Here is a 22,063-nt window from a genome sequence, read left to right as displayed (position 1 = left end):
ATGATCATCTCTGTGGCCCTCCTCTGGATCTGTTCCAACAGCTCTGCATTCTTCTTGTGCTGGGGGCCCCAGGCCTGGACGCAGTACTCCAGATGGGGCCTCACAAGAGCTGAGTAGAGGGAGACAATCACCTCCCTCTCCCTGCTGGCCACTCCTTTTTTAATGCAGCCCAGGATATAGTTGCCCTTCCGAGCCACAAGCGCACACTGCTGGCTCATGTCCAGCTTCTCATCCACCAGGACCCTCAAGTCCTTCTCCGCAAGGCTGCTCTCTTCCCCTAGTCTATATAAACACTTGGGATTGCCCTGGCCCAAGTGCAGCACCTTGCACTTGGCCTTGTTGAACCTCATTAGGTTCACATGTGTCCACTTCTCCAGCCTGTCCAGGTCCTTCTGGATGGCTTCCCTTCCCTCCAGTGTATCAACTGCACCGCTCAGCTTGGTGTTGTTTGGAAACTTGCTGAGGGTGCACTCAATTCCATCGTCGATGTCATTGATAAAGATGTTGAAGAGCACCGGTCTCAAGACCAACTCTTGGGGGACACCACTCGTGACCGGCCTCCACCCTGACACAGAACCATTAATCACAAGCCTTTGGCTGTGACCAGCCAACCAGTTCTTAATCCATTGAACAGTCCATCCTTCAAATCCATACCTCTCCTATTCAGAGAGAAGCATGTGGAGAGGGACCATGTCAAAGACTTTATAGGAGTCCAGGAAGATGTCATGCTACTCCTATCCAGGATGGCGCATTTTTGGTTTTTTTTTCCACTGAAGGTTTAGGTCATCTAGACCCAGCTGTAAATTGTACTTTGGTATCATGAACCAGCATTTCCTAACCAACAAATAATCGAGGTGGCCGTGATTTATTATGCTTCTTATTTATCTGGCATTCTATGGAGCCATGCATTTCTACTAGATTTTGTTAGGTACTGTAACATCTATCCCTTGGAATTTATTTGATATGAATTTATTCTTGATTGAGTGGATGTGATGGAGTGATTATGATCTCATTCTATGCAATGCGAGTTTATGAATATGTTCCTTTCACGGAAAGAAGGAGAAGAAACGAACTGGGCAGCTGGAAATTTGAAACTGTAATATGTAGAATATCTTCATGTACTGCCAAATAATTTGCAAGGATACTTAGCAGGTGATCAAAAATCAGCTCAGTATGAATTACATCCTAAATTTTGGTGAAAATAAAGAGCTCTGTTAGCTGCAGAAGAGCGGACACTAATGCCTTGGATAGTATTTAGGTACACATGATGTAGAATAAAATATAACCAGTGGCAAAATTGGTGATAGCAGAAAGTTTCTGTTGCTTAACACTAGAGTTGCTGCTGTGTTAAAGGCAAGCAGAATCCACCTAACCGCACAAAGCTTGGAAATTAGAGTACAAATCAAAAGATAAAATATTTTCAAAGCATCTTCCAAGTAAATTGGGTGAAAACTAAAGAGTACTATCGTTCACAAAACCTGCAGATCCATTGTCTCTGTCTTTCAAAAATGAGAGGCTGAAAGTATCCAGCTTAGTTAAAAGCAAATTCACTGTTGCTGGAACTTCTGCAGGATGTCAGCATGCAAGGTGTATCCCTCACGGACTTATCTTCTTGTGACAAGTAGTCTGGTTTTAATTTCCCAAGTCTCTTTGTGCTGTTCATTTCCTATCAGTTAGCCTCCCCATATGAAACACCTTTCTGATACACTATGAAATGAATAAGTAATAAAAAATAAATAACAGTTTCCTCTATTTTAAGAGAAAAATAGAGCAATTTATTTTCCTGAAGATCCTTTATCAATGTATGAATATATATAAAAAGAAATAAATCCAGAAATTAGTGCTCCACAACTACTCAAATGTTTGTACAACAGAAACCTCACTTTATAGTAAAGATTCAATTCTAGCATTTGGTGATATCTCCCTAATACTAGAGGGATGCACCATTCACCAGTTACAGCTTGAGGAGATTCCAACTGATCTTAAATAACGTACAATGGAGTAATCTTCTACAAAATCAGATTTTTATTCCCTTAAGATACTGCAAGTAAGGAGAATACAATTTGAAAAGAAGATTACATAATGATCCTCAATATTTCAACTATTATTTTACACCTCTTTTAATAGAAATCGAAAAATTGTGAAACAGTATATATATATTTAAATCTAAGTATTTTATTGATTGTACTAGGCTTAAAAGCCCGGTTATATATAACAGTACTTCAATCTGTGAAGGAGGTATTTGTGATTTAGGCACTTACTGAATTATCTTTCAGTATTTTGGTCTTATCAGCCATGTACTAATTCTTGTAACCTCAGGAACATTCTGTATTTTAGCAATTCTGAATTCTCACAATTTTTGCTAGACAAAAACTTTCACACTGCGCACTTGTGCCACAAACAGCTCTTCTTTTTATAAGCAGGATAACATTAAAACAGCTGAACAAAATTTCAAATATATCAAAAACACAGATACCACTATCCATGATTTTAAAATTCCTAATAAGCATGTATCTGGAAGAACGCAATCTCAATTTTTTTTTTCCTAGTTTGAGACAAACAATCTCTAACAAATCAATCACTTAATATTGTACAGCAGTACAAGAATAAAAATCCATGATCTCAAAAAAGATTGCTTGAACTAAAGCAAAAGTTCAAGTGAGACAGGAAGTATTTACTCAAAAAAAACCAAACCGTAAGCTAAAAGAAAAATATATGTTCCTTGGCTGTTATCTTTTTAGTGTTATCAAAGAATTGGAGAAAATAAAGCTGACAAACATGATGAACATGAGAACTCAAATGGAGGGCAATGCTGACATCAACTTTTGGAAAGACAAAATGAAATAACTGAAAGAAAGAACGGTCTTTGAATAGCTGAGTGCAATGATAAATGGGTGCAATGCATATCAAAGGCAGCTCAGGATTTCTGCTATATTTTTCATTAGTCTTGATCCATAAGAAAAACATGAACACATATCTATTAGGTAAGAACTGAAAAAATGGTGTAGAAGGAATTTATTGGCTTTCCAGCTTCAAATCATAAAATCAATTCAAACTTATTTTCTGCATGCATTTTGCTTTTGCTTCTGTTTGTTTTGACCTCATCCCAACTCACATCCACTTCTGTATTCACTTAAAGCTTTGAAGCACTGTCACACAAGTGCTAAGCATAGGACTTCACTGACACCTAAACAGCTGCCAAAAGGCATCAGAGCCAAGACAGGCATACTATGGGAAAGCCATCAAGAAAAAGAGATCAGACCACTTGAAAGTAATTTAAGTCATCTGTGCACACAGCTCCTTTACACACATATTTCAGCTGCACCAAAAAGGCACATATCCTGATGTTCTTACCAAGTTCTCAGGGGAAAAGTTTTCATCAATAAAAATGATAGGTTTGATGAAGATCACATCATTTGTCCTCAAACAACAGCTTCACCATCATTGATGGAGAAAAAGGAAATAACTAGTCCAAATACTGGAACAGTGCACATCACATTTATTCACTGAAATGCACACACAAGTAAAGCATCAACTGAACATTTTCTGCCACTAACTTGCATCAATTTCTCAAGTAATGTTTAAAATAGGCTAGCATCATTAATAAGCATTACTTCGACTCCAATCTACATGGAGCGTCTGCCTACACTGAGAGAACTACTGCTGCCACCTTTGCTTGAAAAAGCAACCCAGTACTCTGACCTCCTGAAATGTTAACATGCTATTCCTTATTCAGAGAAAAAGTGCTATTTTCAGTTCTTCCACTGTGAAAAAAAACCAACAAAGCTGGTATGTAAAATTAAAATAATAATTTAAATTGGCACCTAGCCATGATGGAAAGCCAAAACTAATATAATTTTCAAATAAAATATAAGAATACATTGCAGAACAGCTACTGTTCATTGAGTATCAACTCTTGGTGGCTTTCCACTGCAGCTAACTATGTATCACTGATACTAGCTATCATTCATTTCAGCACTGCACTGTTTGCTCATTAACTTAACTTCTGGATTTTAAGTATTTTTAAGCAGACACATAGAATACCTTTGGTTCTAAAACTGCTTCCTAAACCTACCAAATTCCCCTCTTATGTTTTCATTTCACTCAGAGCACTCTGTAATTCCCTCTGATGAACACAGTTGACATCAGGAATACACTGGAGAGCTTCACACAATACTGTCAAGTAGGACGGACCACAGTTAAATGCAGCAAGGCAAAGGCATACTTCCCAGGATAAGTGACTATCAATATCACATGAAAGAAATCAAGAGCTTTTTAATCTATTCTCTATACATACTAGTGAAGGAAGTTGCACCATGTCAGCTGTGCTTTGTGTACTCACAAATTGAAAATGCAATTTGCAATGAAATTAAGAGTTGGTTTCAGGACAAATTTCTTCTGACACCTCCCCATACGTCAAACAAAACCATCCATTGACCTTAACCAGATACCAGTCTAAATGTAGTTATCTATACAAGCAGAGGCTACCTGAACGATAACAATAATTACACTGAAATTAGTTTCACTGACACAAGCAGAATTCACAGTTCAGACCTGAAGTTGTAAGAGGATAACTAACTGCTGTTAGCCAATGATGCAATACATGACATTTACAGATCAAGAGCATCACAGCGCAGAACGTGACCCAAAGCAGGAGTTATCCACCCTTTTAACAGTCCCAGTCTAAGTTTCAATTAGAAGAATGAGAAGCAAAACAAACAAAACCACAACACTAACACCCAAGAACAAACAGACTTGCCCAAATGTTGCCCAAGAGCTGATCAAAATGCTTGCATTCATCTCTTATCAGCGTCACTAAACACAGAAAATTACTTCAAAAAGTAAAAAACCTGTGACTAATACGAGGCTATATTCTGTTATTCCACTGAGCTATTTACCAAGCTTTCAGGAGAGAGGATGATCACAGAAAAAGCCCTAAAACTTTACTGACCATGTAGGCAGCTAACCAGAGAGCACCTACACAATCAATTGCCCTAATCTGTTGGCCTTTCTAGAGAGAGCAGAGCTGGATGAGACCCCAGATTACGTACTTAGAAAGGCAAGAGAAATTTTCACAACGTTAAATAGGAAAATGCTTGGGTTAGATAAACCTGACAAACAGGCTACTGTCCATTAGGGCGTAGTTCCTATCCACAGTACTTTTAATCGGTAAAACAAAATTTCTGAAGTACTCAAATGTTAAATTTGGGTAGAGTTTTCAAGGTTCAAAACTCTTATCTAGATTACTACCTTTCCCTTACTGGCACTGCTATGCATTTCTGAATGCTAATGCAAGAATGAAAAACGCACATCTGGAATAGGCATTGCTTTATCCTTTGGAGGTGAGGGTTCATTGTGGGGACCATACAAACACAGTGCTTTATCTTATGGAGGCTGTTGTACTTCTGGGCAACAGAAGCTGACTACTCAAATAACAAGGAAATTATCTTTCAAGAGCTCAAGGGGATAAATAAGTTTTAAGCATTAAACATTTGTTAAGCTTTAGATCTTTTAGATCTGACCCCCCATTTCAGTTAATAACGATAAAGTTAAAAGGTTGATTTTATCACTTCTGTATACATCCATTTATGTCTATGCATGCAGAAAATGTAACTAGTGTTGTTTGAGGGGACAAAAATCAGAAGTTCATCATTCCTCTATAATTGAACCATCTGAACTTTACGAGTGTAACAAATTTCCACACACTAGCTGAAAATTACAGCTCTCATGTGCACAGTTGGCAGAAAAGAAGTGAAGAATCCCAGTCTAGTGTAGTTTGCTTTCGCTGAGAACTAAGCTAAATCAAATGCCTTTCCACATTACCCTACTTCCGCTAACCAAAATCCAGCTGTTTCACCACACTAACTTACGCATGTGGTTGAGAATTTAAATTCAATGCCAGTGGCTCAGGATGTGATTTCACAGTCATTTTGACCTCTTTTGAGTGGGAACTGCCATTAGAACGAGTGGCTGGCTCTCTACCTCCACCCAGTCTAACTACATGCTCTCACCTGATGCACTGCCATTCACAGTGGGCCTCAACAGTAAAGTAATCTGTCTAAAAGTTAAACTAGAAAAAAGATGCATTTTCAGGCAACTGCTCCAGCTCACCCACACGAACAGCTGTGCCAGGACAGTGGGAATCCTGCCCTGCTGGGGAAAAAATGACACCTCCAGCAGCACATCATTTTTTGGCTTAGAAGTCATCATAGAATTTCACCTTTTCATGGTGAGTTCTTAACATAAGTAAAATTTCTACTGAAAAGCCAAGAGGGCTTACAAAAGCATTCAGGTACCTAAGTTCCATTAAAACAATATTACCTGAAAAGTTTTATACAAAAGAAAGTCACAAGCTCTGTTAGAAGTTTACATTATATAAATTAGCCTACAGTTAATTATTATTATAGTTAATTATTATCAACATAGTTACAAAACCTCTCCCTGCTCCATTCTGCTTTGGCATTTTAGAATAGTGAAAATTTGGCATAATTTGGAAAGTTTCAAAAAAAGTTGCACTATCAAATGTTGTAATTGCACAACATAAAGACTGCAAAACCACAGTTCTATCCAAACACTTCAAAAAGATACCACAATACACATACAAAAACACAGAGAATTGGGAAATCTTAAAACACGGCAGAAAAACTGTTCTTTTTTTTCCAAAATGCTACCATACAAAAGTAGTTATTAGAGATTTGTTGTCCAGAAAGACAGACACGAGATAGTACCAAATCAGGTTTTACAGAACAAACCAGTACAGGGAAAAACAAACAACATGGGACCCTAAATGTCTTTTTCCTCTTGAAGAAACCATCACAAATTCATTCTTACCTGAAATGTCATGAGTTACCATGATTATGGCGAGGGTACAGTCAACATTGCACAGTCATACATGATGGTAAAAGTGTATCCTTTGTACACTTACCTCCTGTAAACAGATCATTATGCATTCACTAAATATATCCTTCTGTTCCACTTGAAAGTATTGCACCTGCAACAGAGACCATGCTCCAGGAACTGTTACCCAGAAAAAGTCCACCTTCACTTCCCTTATTAGCTCTAAGAGTGTTGTTGGGCTTCCCACAGCATACTTGCAATGTTATAACCATAGAGATGTTAGGACGCTCCAGCATGGATGCACATTTTTGATGCAAACTTTGAAAGAAAATAGTTCATCAGAAGCTGACCATATGAGCAAATATTGCGCAAGAAAAACAACAATGCACCAACTGCTAAGATTTCCAGAACAATTAGGATATGTTTGTCCAAGAGAAGAAATATGTTCTTTGCATGACTGCTGACAGGCAAAACTCATCACTAGAATCCTATCTCCCTTTGACTCGATTGCAAAAATTCCATTAGTTTAATCACCCAAACATTTAATCCAAGTTACTTGCACATGTCTGAAAACTGGGAAAAAAAGTAAGAAATGCCAAGTACTGTTGATCTAAACTCAGTAGAAATGCTTTGCACATATTCCAGAACAAGTAAACATACTATTAGTTAAAAAATAAAAAAAAAAAAAACAAAGAAAGGAAAAGTAAGAAGAAAACAAATACAAAATAACAGCATCTCACCTTTTGAGGGGGTGGTCCGTGGTCATCCAAATAAGTGGAATTACCTACAAAAAGAAGAGGGGTAGAAATAAACAAAACTCATCCAATGAAACTTCAAAACTTGCCAATGTATGAAACCCATGCATCTTTACCCCATTGTTTCTGCAGTGTAAAATAATTCAAGGAAAATAAATACCATCTGCTTTAAATTTTGCTTCAAAAGAGAAAAAAATAATTTGACTTGGCTCGATTTGTGATAAAAGATTAGACGCACATTGTTACTTTAGCATAACATTAAATAAGCCAAGGCAGTTTTAGCTAAACAATCATGGCATTCAATTACTTGCATGACAAAAACTGTCAGCTGCACCCTAGTACACTTTAAGCTAGTGAACACAGTTAACCTCAAAAAGATTCCTTAAATAATAAAATATCAAAGGCCTTCAACAGAGCTTGCTCTGATGGAGTTCACAAGCATTCCCTTATCTTCGTTCTAACAAGGGTTTTTCCCAACCTCTAAGCTACATTTTTGTTTCCCAACAGGACAGACTGAATGGGAAATGTATTCTGATGTGATTGCATCGGCCGTTTCAAGATGCTCTTTAAATTCAGAAGAAAAGCTTCAGAAAAAAAGCTCCTAAATTTTTAAAGTGCTCCCTTTTTAGCTAGCTACTGTTAAAAAAGGCAACAATTTCAGACTTTGTACCCACTACTTATGAGTCTACACTGATAAATAAGGGGGAGCGTTCCCAGCAGAGTACAAAACCTTGGGGCAGGCTGAGAAGTTCTCCTCAGGCCCTGCACACTTCTCCTCTCAGCCATCCTCATACCAAAGGCAGAAAACAATACAACAATACCTCAGTACTAACGTTACATCAGTACAGACTATGAGAATAACCTTTAACATGTGTCTACTAGATACTCAAACACCACAGTAAGGACTGTAAAAAGCCTGGCCCACCAGTGAGCATCTCTGCTCTGGAGGTGTTCAAGGAAAAGCAGATGCTGCCTCTAAGGAAACACCAACCAGCTGGTTGGGGTAAGATATAATAAGGCACCACAGAGCCCCTCTCTTTTTAAGGTGGCAAAAAGGATGGTGTATCACATCTCTTTTCAGAGCACCAGCAAAAGAAAATTCTGAATCCAGGAGGCAGGAAGAAGTTTGTATGCAAGAATTTGCAAAAATCCCTCACAGACGAATATGCAGCTGATTTCCATTCACAGTAAATAGTCAGCATTACTACACAGAAGTCTGTTGTTTTTCTACGTTTTTCTAGCATAGGTTATGAACTAATGAAAACTTGAGTCAAAGGACTTCCAAGTAATGTAAAGATTAGTCTTAATATCTAAATTGTTACTGTTACTAGTTTTTATGCAAGTATGTACCTTTATCTTGCAAGAAGTTTCATAACTACAAAAAACCTGAACAATAACTTTTCTGTGGCTCTCTAAACCATCTACTGGAGTATACTACAAAACTGTTCAAGTGCTTTTCATAATTTTGATGCAAACTCCCTCATCCTTCTGCACATTTGATACAAATACCCATCCTTTCAATAACCCAGTTGATTATTTTAATGCTATGGATAATTTGGATGATTCCTATGTTCAAGGATGAAAACTTTCTATTATTCATTCCTCTGATACAATTCTAATCACCAAGATAGTCTTTCAGTTCATAGACTGCTAACAGAATCTACTGTATGGCTTTCTAATAAAATAGTTATGCTGCACATGCAGAGATGAAATTGAAAATAAGCATTTGAGAAAAACCCAGAGTTTCCCACTGAATGGGGTACAAGGCAGGCCCTATTAATGCCTCTCCATCCACACTCACTAAGCATTTAAGATTTCCTGTAGAAACAGGCATCATAGTAAGCTATCATGCTTCACTGACACTTTCCTCTCTTTCATAGAATCATAAAGGTTGGAAAAGACCACTAAGATAATCTAGTCCAACTATCAAACTATCACCACCATGCCCACTAAACCATGTCACTCAGTGTGACGTCTACATGGTTCCTGAATGCCTTCAAAGATGGTGACTCCACCACCTCCCTGAGCAAACAGTTCCAATGCATTGCCACTCTTTCAGAGAATAAATTTATCCTAATATCCAACCAAAGCATCTCCTGACAACTTAAAGCCATTACCTCTCAGCCTATTGCTGTTACCTAGGAAAAGAGGTAATTATTCAAAGTGAAATATTGCCACTGTTGTTGATAAAAATAGTTCTTATGGTTTTCTCATTGTTTCAGGAAACGTCTCATTTTTATCCATGCTAAAACAGATGACGTTTGCTAAAAAGTTAACACATTCGAAAAGTCATAAACAGTAGATAAAAACCAATGATTTGTAAAAAAGCAAGAATGGCAAATTTAAGAGTATCATAACTGAAACTAAGAAAGAGACATTAATTCTGTCTATTCACATGTATTTCTCCACTACCCAAAACATGGGCAGTTCATGCTTACTGAAATAAAAAGGTGTATTAGGTGTATGTGTATTAACTTTAGCAAACACACACCATAGCTCATTTTGCTGAAGAGAAGAATGTGAATTGCGTTCTACTGAAAAACAGATAGTTACAATCTTTGTTCATACGATATCTTAGAATGCAGTGTCAAGAAAGTTTTAAATATGTTATATTTTTGAGTATTTAAAATTAAAGAGCCAATAACAACCAATTTCACCTTTCTGTATCAGTAATCTATTTTCTTACCATGTATGCTGCATTTTCCCTCCTGTGTCAGTTTCTAATTATTACAATTACACCTCAGTATGCCTGCCATTAAACGTGCATTCTGTAGGCTTGATTTCGGCTCCTTTTTTTTTTTTTTTTATTATAACACAGTCTAGTTACTGCTTTATTCACTTAATAGTAAAAATTTGGTCCATTTTAAAAAGCTCTTTTTCATAGCAGTTTCTTACTCAAATCCAGAAGAAACAAATGGCAACATGAACTAAACACAAGACAGACGCATGCAGTCAACCAAATTCAGAGTACTGATTTGAACTCCAGTCAGAACAACTTACAAATCAAAAGAAGAGAATGGAAACTGCAGAAATTTACTTGTTCTTCCCCGAATACCATGTGCTGGCTACCTTCTCCTGCAAGTTTTCTTTCTTGGTCTCCTCAGGCATTTAAACTGGAGCTGATTTCAGCATTGACAGTGTACCAGACCAACTGAATAGTCCGAATTCTTCTAGGTTTAAAATGTTTAAGATGAGTAAAATGTTTTCAGTAATAAAAGTGAAGCCATATCCTTAGTAAAAGGATACTATACCCTTAGTAAAAACACTAAAATAATGCAAAAAATATAACCATGACAGTGTGGAGTGGGCAGGCTCTGTGATCTGCCTGCCAGTTCCTTAAACCTAAGAAATCCCACACGTGCTCTCAACGAGCATCTTGTTATAGAATTGGGCTTGCTTCCCTTTGGATGGCAAAACCAGGGCCACAGCACATGAGCCTTAATGCATGCAAAGATATCCTGAAAAATATCCACCGAGCTCAGCATTTTCTGCAGAAAACCTGCAGGAAATAATTACTTCTAAAACAAGGATAGGCCATGAAAAGCATAAGGCTCCTGAGTTGGGTATTTACAAATTCTATGAACTTTCAGTGCCAATCTTCAGAGAATGCGTATCAATTATGTTAGCTTAAAAACAGTAGAAAAACATGAACACTGGAACCACTGTTCATCAGCTGAAGTGTTTACTGCAAGTACATCAACGCAACAAGCTAACATAAGATAGAGAATATAACTATGCAGCTTTTACATGCTTTGGCACAGGCAACAACTAGAACATTATACAAACACGTGTTTGACTTCAATAAGTGTCACAGTAAGAGAAAACGCTCTCTGTAGTGGATCTAGTATAGCGATAGAAGAGATCATCACTTTTCATCAAGAATCTAGTTCACTGTCCTGAGACAGCCTATTTAACTGAATTTAGAGGATTTTTCTAAATTCTTTCAATAAAGCTTTTGTTCTTGTCTGTCACCCAACAAGATATTTCAAGATTTTTTTTTCCAGAGAGGAGCATTTATTATTTTAAATATATATTTTTTCTGCCTTATAATGTATTCTACCTTTAATAGCATGATGCTAAATCATTAGAAACAACAAAGTAGAGAGAATAATCAACAATCAGAACAGTGGCGTTATGTATTCCACAAACATGCTCAGTCACACAGTTGTGCTCACTGAACACAGTTGTCTTCAGTTTCTCTCTGGATAGAAAAAAAAAAAACCACAAAAAATCAGCTTTATTACAGAACATGGTGAATATATGGAAGCAGCCCAATTTTCTCCATAATTTATTGTCTTTGAGGTTAAGTGAATCAGATGTACGCAAAATCTTTGGGGAAACCTTGTGGTTATGTTCCTTTTTTCTTGGAATCACAGAAGTGTGGGGGGTTTTGCTTGAAGCAAGCCAACTTTAAACAGAGAAAGATGTCATTTTCCAGGATTAAGGACAAATATGACTGTGTGCAGTTCACAGCTACAGAAGACAAGAGTAATTGCAGTCCTGGGGAAAAAAAAAGACAAGACTGGAAAGTAAGGGAAGGTGTGGTAAATGGGTTTATGTAGGAACTGAAGATCCTTTAATAGTAACAGAAACATGGTCACTTCTTTGGAACAATTTAGATATCATGTAGAAAGAACTGAGCTGAGATTAAAGGAGATGAAGCCAACATGGAAAATGTGGCATTTTTACTATTTTCCTGGAGCAGAGTTTTCCCTTGGTAGGGATCACAAGAAGGGAACTGGGGCGCAACTACTGCCAAATGTATCATGTCTTCTGAAAATCCCAGTCTGTTCTCTTCACTTGATCACTGTCTCAAATTTCTAGTAGCCAATGCATTCTTTATTGGCATAGCATCCTGTAGATCATCTGGGGTCTAAAGGAAAGAAGCAGTTTAATAGTTGTCTGATGAGTTTTCTGTGCTAGAAACAAAGGCTTTGAAGAATGGCTGTCCCACCAAGTACTCCTAATCATTAAGGACTGTACATTGAAAATAAACAGAAGTGCCAATGACTACTCAGAAGAGGATGAGTTCTGCTCTGCTTCCAGCCAAAAGTTATTTAAGCAAAAATCTGAAAATCCACCCCAGTTAACATTAGTTCAGACAAACGGTTCTCCAGTGTCAACTGTCAGTTTATACTGCACTCCCTCCCTCTTTTCTTTCCACCATGAACAATTCCTCAGTACTGTAAAGACTGTGAAGGCTCCACCAGTAGCAGCGTTAACTTGAACAGGATGCTCGTGGGTACCTAGACCAGCCAGAAGCAACAGACTTGAGGTGCCAGGGTGTTCTTGGCCTTCTGCATTTTATAGGGCTCTATTTGTTTTTCTAAGGGAGCAGTGGACATCCTTAGAAATTTATAGATTTACACATCTGAAATAATAGGATGTTCTAAGTCATCATTTCAAGGAGTCCTTTAAGGATCAAAGGCAGAAAGGGTGACATGGACTACAACTAGCAGTTTAGCAGAGAGATGTTGCCCAGCTCAAATCTAATGCAAAAGGAAAACTCTTCTGCTGAGGTCAGCAGAGCTGTAACAGTTTAAAGAGGGAATATTTTTTCACAGGTGTGCAGAGAAGATTAACACAGTAAAACCCTACCGACTAGTCTGCACTGGAATACAGAGTGATTTACTGCATTTTCTTCCATCATACATAAAAGCTCCTGCACCTACAAGTGGTTTCCTCAGTGTAAGACTAACACCCTGGAAAAATTTTCATTTGAAGTTGAAAAAACATACACAGCAAGTATTATTTTTATAAAAAACATTCTGAAATTGATTTTTCTGCTTTCTTTCTTGCCTTTCAAAATAACTTGGTTATTTCTGATTTTTAATGTCATAAATGCCTCCCCAAATAACCCCAAAGCTATGTATTCAATTCATTCTGTGTTACTGCACACGATGAAAGACAATCTGAAAGATGACCAAAATACCTACTTGGCGTTACTTTCCAGTCATTTAACATAGGAAGCTTCATTAAGATACAGTTCAGATTTGTTTACGTATGAATTTTCTCCCTCTAATACAAAGAGGAGAGAAACTGGAATGCTCAAGTACAGTTTGTAATGATGTAGTCTTAATCCTGCATACGTAACGTAAATCAAAATGTTGCTATTACATAGACATGAAGGGTTTGAATAAGTGTAGGTTCTAAGGCAGTTGAATATACATCAGAGAAAGATTCCAAAGGAAATAAAATAATTTTACGTATATGTAAATACTGACTTTCTTTATACTTACCAGTTTGTCGAAATATATTGTTGTTCATAAGCTTCCCTGTTAATGTATTCACAATAGAGAGTTAACTTGTTTTATAGATCCATTTCTTAGGAATTTCATAGATTTATTTTCTTAGGAAAAATGTCCATGCTATTTTCATTTGTTACATTCAAACACACTGAATATATAATAGCAACAAATAAAAGAAGAAATTCAGAACTTTCTGTGGTTTAGTTCTAATAACAAACCAGAGTTCTGATACGACCACATCTATCATAATGGTGTAATCTACAGCAAGCACTGTGGTGGAAGTGTCTCAGGCTTTGGTTTATCTGTGATATTCCTAATGCTTCTTACTTTGCTTCTACCCTCTAATGACAAACTTTCCAGTCTATAATTGTACAGGATAAAAGACACATTTTAATAAACATTTAGAAATGCTAGCCAGATGAAATGGAATCTGAATATTAGATAACGAAAGCTCTTGGCTAAAACCGCTCTCAAATAAGGAGAAAAGCTCTTCCCTCACACAAACTCATACAGAACTAGGCAGTCTGAAGTCTGGAAGTCCAAGATTTTTCTATTCTGAGCAACAACGTGATGCATTCTTCGTATATACATGGCAAGTAGCTGTGTATTTTGCTCTCAAACTATCTGGGAGACCCTTCCTAACCTGCACGTGCAGAAGACGTGCAGGCAGGACAGGGGACAGCAGACAATGGGCACAGCCCTCCGCCTATAGAGAGGGGAGACTCCAGAAGGCACAAGAGCTCAGCACCGAGTGGTTAAGCTTTGTTTCAACCTGCCTGCTACAGAAAGTTAACAAATCTTTCCACAGTGAATGTATAGGCCCGTGTTTTATTTTACTGTTTGTTTTGTCAATAAACTGCTTTACTACTACTGAGGGTAGAAAGAAGAAACAAAATGAAATTGAGTAAGAAAAACAACCATAACAGGTATTTTCCTGCACTTGAAGAACAGCCCTCTTTATCAAGACAGCAGAGAAAACCTAATGACCAAAAAAACAGGAGGCGCTATTAAGCCAAACTATTTCAATTTTACTTGAACGTGTTTCTCTATGAGAACAAAGGCTGCTGTTTATCCCTGCTGCCAGGTAGCTCTTAGCTAAATGCACTTCAAAGCTGCATTAATCTATTCTCCATCTTCCCTCTGTTTTTCACCTGGTTCTCAAATTCTGCTTGCTGATATCACACAGCAAGTGAGTGCTGATTAAAATAAGGGCTTTTTCTTTTCAAAGAAGTTTTCTTATCCTGCCTTCCATCACAAAGTATGCCAGATATTTTGCAATGGCTTGTATTCACTTCTTAATTTCCTTAGTAAGATTCACCACAACAAAAAGGCAGACTCAATTCTATAAGTAAATAGAAGTCCATGCTCCCTGGCATCTTTTGGGGAGTCCCTTTGAAAAACTGTCCCTTCAAGATGTGTAGTCTAGCGATATTTAAAGCTAGGTGATTGCTGAATAAGCTGTTCAAAGTTTAAGGGGTAAGCTGAGAAAAGCCAGCAGACTGACAGCTGAATTGCCACCTATTCAAACCACACAGGCAGAAACACCGGTCCTGACTTGATTTCCTAACCTGCTAAGATAAGGATAACACTGGTAACTGTGTCAAATTGCCGCAGCTGAGTACCAAAAGGATTCACGTAGCATAGAAAACGTCAAGCTAGAGAGCAGATAGAAGCATTGTGTTTTGCAGTGAGCTGAGCTTATAGAAATTCAGGTCGTGTGCTTAGGAAACTGCCTGTGGCAATCTGCACTATCTCTGAGAATTCACAGAAAAGGAATGAGTGAAAATCCATTGGAAAGACAATATGCTAAAAACAGTCATCAAAACTCAAACTTAAACTGAAGGGACAGAGCACAGAAAACTGCTGCAGTGAGTTGTGAGGATGGAACTCACAACTGTTGTGAGGATGGAACTCACACAATCCCCACTCCCTGGGGATCATTAGGAAAAGATGAGCAAGATGCTACCAGAAATGGCACAGGTGTCACTGTGCTGTTTCAGATCAAACAAATTAAATCAGTTCCCACTCCAGTCTTATTTTCTTCTTTTTTCCTTTTTTTTTTTCCTTTTTTTTTTTTTTTTTTTTTAATCAAGCAAGCTTCCCTTAGGGTGTTGTTCTAGGTCCTATCATTCAGTAATTTCAATCATGACTTGAAAAATGCATTACAAAGCAATGGTATTAAATTTGACAGCAATACCAAATGAAGGCATTTGACACCTGCAGAACCTTAGGGACAGAAAAAAAGACCCTGATTACTCAATGAAACGGTCTGAGAACACTCTAGAGAATTCAGTAAATAGAAATGTAAAAATTACAACTCAGCAACATCTTCAAAAAAGCAGAATGGGAAACAAAGGCAAAAATGCAGAAAAGAGCCCAGGGAGATACGATGAGAAATGAATACCAATTTGCTTCCTTTGGATTTGAGTACTCCGTGAAAACTTTTCAGAAAGATCTTTCCATTCCAGCTGAATGTACAGTAATACTTTCACTAGCTTGGCAAAAAGTCCATTTTGACTAATCTTCCTATGAAGACATTTTTTAACGCTTAGCATTAGTTTATTTCCTCCTTCTCTTCCAGAGTGAGAGACACATATGAGGATATTCGAAGACCATTTGTCCCCATCAGAGAAAATCTCCTTTTGCTACTGCCCTGCAGAATGCATGACACAAAGAAACTTTGCTGGGCAGAAGATGCTGACAGAGTCATGACATTTCCCCTCTTAATGCTCACCCTCTCCCCTACACTAGAGAGCAGGGCATCAAACTGAGTGAACTCCCAAACGCATATCTGAAGTACTGCAATTCCACAGATGAATTTTCTTTTTAAAGACTCTGCCTACCAAAGTGATGACAATTTAACGATGGGTACAATGGCTAGATACTGGACATAATGATGAAGCTTCAGTGAAGACCCTGTCAAGTGTGAGGCCTCTTATTCTCATTTCACTCTGCCATTCAGACTGCAAGCTCCAGGGAATCTGTATCGACCAGACACCTTTTCAGATGATACCATTCTCAAGAGTTTCCTATTACATCAGCACCAGACAGTTCTGGTCTTTTGCGTGTTGTTTTTCCAGAGACAAGGATTTCATTTGCTTAGTTAAACTTTGGCTAACTTGCAAGCGTTATTCCTGTTCATTGCATTTATGCAGATATTTTCAGATACACTCATACACCTCTCTCTATTCTTCCTGCATTGGCAATCTTGGAAATGAGCAAGTCAATGAATTTTAAAAAACATCCAGCTGGCAAGTCACCAGTTATCCAAGGAAGACTTTTATTACTGTTATTATTAATATGCACTGTGCTGCAAATGCTGTCCAGAATGGATCGTTTGTTGGGCATTTGGTTGGAAGTTTCTCTCCCAGGAGGCACATCTCCAAGAAGCTGTTCAGGTCTGTGGTCTGACCCCAGCAGCACCTTCACAGGAGAGAAAAAATGAACACACTTCACAGACAGTTGATCACAGAAAGGTCTAAAGAACTACTCACATTTTTATTGTGGTAAAAGCAGATGAGTTTTTCTTGCATATGCTTTTCACAACATCCCTCAGGTCATATGATTTCAATGTTTTTGTCACACTTCTTCACAGAGGCAGCTACATTGAGGATAATGGACCCTCCACACAAGGGAGGCATGCAGGATCAAATGTATGTCCCAAAGTTTACCGCTTTCTCTACAGCGCAGGTTCCCTTTCTATCTGACCTCAAAAGTTCTACTGAAAACAGAAAAAGAGGCATTTGTTTTTCTTTGTTTTTTTTTTTCCTGTACAAGCCTGTCTCTTTTTCTTCCCCTCTACCAATTTTTTGTGCCATGAGAGGATCACTGCAAAACTCTTCCTCAAATTTATAACCCCTTATATATATATTATATAAGAAGAGCCTATCTTTGGGTTGCTTTTTCTCTGAAGATGATATGAAAAAAAAAATTACAAGTTGTTTAATAATTTTTAGTTTCCTTTCCCCAAAAGGCTTAACAAGCATTAAGCATTGAAGGAGCACTTCTTGCCAAGGTCTGTTAGAAGCTTACAACTGCAATACAGAATGGGTAAGTAGGCCAGATAAGAAACATAAGGAACGTACTGTACTTACATGAACTATTTCTTATGACACATTAACATAAAGTTTTATTAATCTCTATTACAAAAAATAGTGAAATGCCAGATGGTTTTCTAGACTTCAATATGATTTAATATAAATAATTTCCATTACTATAAATTCTTTGGCCAAACTGCTCAATTTTCACGCTATCCAGCTACTGGCTTTAGTTCATGAAGATATTTTAACTCCTTTCTACCTGACTCAAGCAGATACATTTTAATGACAAAAAGACTTTCTCTGTCAAGTGTCCAGCACAAATATCACGATTTAAAAAAAATATCTTCTTTCTCCTCCTGCCTTATTTCTCATGATCTTAAGGAAGATATGTATTCATTTTACGACCAGTGCATGATTTGCTAGACTGATTGGTAAACATTCTAAGATGCCTAAATAACTCAATGAACTGTTATAAAAAGCTTTGCTCTTCAGAATCTAATGCTGGCTTTATTACTGAAGTCTAAGATCCACACCAGGCTTATCTGTATGAAGGAGGCAACATAATCCTCATGATTGTCATGAGCTCATAAACACGTACAGCTAGAAATATAAGTATATACTGACATGAACAAAAGAGATTTGGCCCTCAGTTATTAAGCACTTAGTATGCTTTCAAGTTTCATAAGTTCGCGTGAAAATATCTGGAAAACGGTGGGCACATGAACCAAGTTCAGATGTGTTGATTAATTCCTGCAGCCTTAAGCTAACCAATGACTAAAATTATCTCTCAAAAATGTTTATGTAGAACCTGTCATTGCTGATGCACTTTTTTTTAACAAGTAATCCAAGTTTCATCGACCTCAGCAGAATTTCTCAAAACGGCATTATTTCTCTTGTGCTCCTGTACCTGTCCCAGAAACATTTACTCTTTTATATAAAACACTGAACACCTGCTCCTACTGGTGTGGAATTCAGCCCAGTGAAGACACTAAGAAGGTCTAAAATGTATTCTGACTCACTTGGATAACTGTTTGTTTATTTAGGACTGCTCTTGGTTACTTTGACCACACTTACGAACTCTGAGATGCAAACATTCACTACTGGTAACAATTACCTAGGCACGCTCTTTCTTTTTATATCATTTTCCTGTGTTTTATTTAGCTTGGAGAACCACATAAGGATGTCACAACTAAGACACGGTAGTTTAATAGATCTCTAACTGCCACTCACCAGCCCTCCTGCAGACCAATGCTACTTATAAGAGACATCCCAAAATACATGAAAAACATCTGTGCTACGTAGGCTGTCACCATATAGTAAGCATTATCTAAATTTAGCTTTTCAGTGTACACATTCATTAAGAGAAGCTTTTTACTATATTTACATATAGCTATATGCATCAGCAGCAACCTATTTGTTTTGCATGAATGACTGGGAGACTCCTAACCAATAATGAAATTGTTTTAGTTGTTTTTTTAAACACACAAAGGTATCACTTACTGCTGGACAATATAACTTAGATGCATTACTATATTTTATTTCTAGGAGGTGCACTGCCATTAGGACAGGTGTAAGCCTACTTTGTAGGAGCAATAAGGCTTTTTTAATGCCAGAACTTTTACATTTCAACTTTTGCTGAAAGGTAAGAATAGTCTTTTTTTCCTAATCATATCGCAAGCATAATGGTGTAATTCAACAACATTTCACGTTGTTATGTTCATTGTTCATGATAGTATTTCATTTCTAGAAATTTTCATTGAGTTTGGCTGAGATATATAGCAAAGAAATTGCAGCATACTGAAACTAACATTCAAATATCTGAAAAAAAAAACCCACAACTCCTCATCCTTTATTCTGTATCAAATTTTACACTTCTCTGAATTCCTTATGCAAATATAAAACATATAAAGTACCTTCTCCCCTATTACAAAATCTAGAGAGTTATGTTTTCCCGTGCTTAAGAAGTTTAAATATTAACTTGTATACAGTACAGCTCAGTTTACTCTTCTGTTTGTCTTCCTTAAGTGAAAATATCCCTAAAGGCAAGATCATCCCTATCTCACCCATTAATTTTCATACAGCTTTTTCTTTCTTCTTGTGGAATTTATATGCCTTCACAGCAGGGGTTCTGTAAGCACTGTAATTGTAAAGTTAAATGATTGCACTCCCCAGTCAGCAACAAATTGCAAAACTTGCTTCCCCAAAGCGAGTTCCATTTAGCATGATGGGGGTCCTTACCCAGGAGATGTATAATGGAAATGTGTTCACACAAGTACCGCAGAAACTCCATCAAAACTTTTCCCATTTATTTATGTGTTCTCCGCTCAAAGGTTTTGCTTTCTTCTCATGCTAAACTTTTAAAGCTAACAGAACAATATGCTATAGCTTGAAAGAGTCCATTTTCAGAGGGTAGATGCTCAGAATTTTCTGAAGCTGTGTACTGGTGGCAAATTAACTACCTAAAAACTAAGGAAGTTACCATCTCCAGACATAGGAAAACTGGTCTGCAGAGCAAAAGGCATCAGAATAAACAGACAAATATGTGATGGTACCTGCAGTACTGATATTAGTCAATCATGGATAGTTTAACACTTCCGTGGACTGTTCCAACCTCTGATCCAAAGACAGAGGATATTGTTTGAAGAATATTGAACTCTGATTTAGATGAATTCTCATGGGAAAAGAGTTCTATTTCCAGTAACGTCTAAAAATCAGTAAAATGCCAACACCAAAATTATTTTTATCTGAATGTGGCCTTTACTTTATATGAGTGCATTTGACTGCCCTGCCCTGCTGCAGCAGCAGGTGTGCTCGGATTGCTGCCCTGCTATGAAAGAAAATAACCATTCACCAATGGTTGTAGCAGATTCCTTAATACTTCAGTGTCTCCAGCCTGACAAAACTGTAGGCACTAGGACATGTGTCAGGGCTTTGGGGCATTATTTTCCTCTCTAGTCCTCAAGAATTCACTCCAGACTTCCTACCATAAGTCATCGTGTTCCAAGTCTTGATGTCCTTATGGGTCCACTACCAACAGCTCTCCTGCTATGGTCAGCCAGAGTGTCAGCTCCTCAGCTCCCCTACCTCCAAACAAAATACAGCTGTGAAAATACATCCTTCTCAGCAGCTGTTGCAATTTCATACAAGCCATTTTAAAGGTCTCCACTGTTTTCTTCTTGTTTCCCACAGCAGTTTCCACTGTATTACATTATTTACCAATCAAGAGCCTTCCAGAACTTATTTTTGTCAAACACTAAGAAAGAATCCAATTCCCCTAGCTGCCTCCTCAAAAAATAGTACATTACTTTTTTACTCATTTTTACTTTTTTAGCCAGATAGACTTTTGGCACTGAAAATAAAGGTTGCCAAATCGATGAAAATTAGGAAATTGAAAATGGGACTTCTTGGAAGTAAATAAAGGGTGTAGAAACGTTGACAAAATGCTGTGGTACTGCAATTACCAATTCTTATATTTCAGACTTGAACGGTGTATTTACTCAGGCTGCAATGTGTGTTCACAGCCAAGGCGTCAGCAGTGAAGTGTTTCAGATGACTCAGCTGGGCCCAGAGCTCCTGCTCCCCATTCCAGACAGCTTCCCTCTCTTTGCAATCCTTCCTTATAGTAGGACAAAAGTGTGTTACCTCAAACATCTCTAACAAGAATCTTAAAATCTGAATCAGTGCTTGAGATGTTTTCTAAGAGCCACTATAGAAATCAGCTGTGAAGGGCTACTTCAGTGCAGCTGTTACAGCAAAGGCATGAGAGCAACCAAGGCAGTGAGTGTTACATCAGCAATGCTCACACGTCTGAGCTTTCAGATGAGCCCCTTCTGTGGAAAGACACGGCTTTCTGACAGGTTCATATAATGCCCAACACTCATCAACTTCGCAATTAATTAAAGCACATCAAGCTTCCAATATCACTAGGGGTTTACTATTCATTTGTTTGATTCTACAATGTATGTACCTGGACTTTTCACTGTTTCTTTAGGATGTAAACAAGCATTGCATTCAGCTCTGGAGAAACCCTGGAACACGCTGCCATTTTAGTTCTTGGAAACTTAAAGGAAAAGGCATAAATACAGTGCTTTCAGCTGGAAAATGCGGTGAGTGAACACAAAAAGGATTTTGCACAGACAGCCATACGAGGCTCATATAAAACTATGGGATTTTACAGCAGGCT

The 22,063-nt window shown here is 37.6% G+C and overlaps 1 protein-coding gene across 3 annotated transcripts in view; it reads right to left on the bottom strand.

Moving 5' to 3' along the window:
* The window catches only part of UST (uronyl 2-sulfotransferase), a 189,259-nt gene that overhangs the window by 114,169 nt on the left and 53,027 nt on the right, over positions 1–22,063 (bottom strand). For 2 of the 3 annotated variants that reach the window (XM_021390491.1, XM_021390492.1), the window contains exon 2: positions 7,578–7,621. In XM_021390491.1, coding sequence (XP_021246166.1) covers positions 7,578–7,621 — 44 coding nt within the window. Of the gene's footprint in view, positions 1–6,925; positions 6,992–7,577; positions 7,622–22,063 lie in introns of all 3 variants that reach the window. The other variant, XM_021390489.1, reaches the window with a different exon arrangement.

The sequence above is a fragment of the Numida meleagris genome, chromosome 3 (genome assembly GCF_002078875.1).
Source record: "Numida meleagris isolate 19003 breed g44 Domestic line chromosome 3, NumMel1.0, whole genome shotgun sequence".
NCBI classification, from domain to species: domain Eukaryota; kingdom Metazoa; phylum Chordata; class Aves; order Galliformes; family Numididae; genus Numida; species Numida meleagris.
This window is presented reverse-complemented; position numbering and strand designations above follow the sequence as displayed.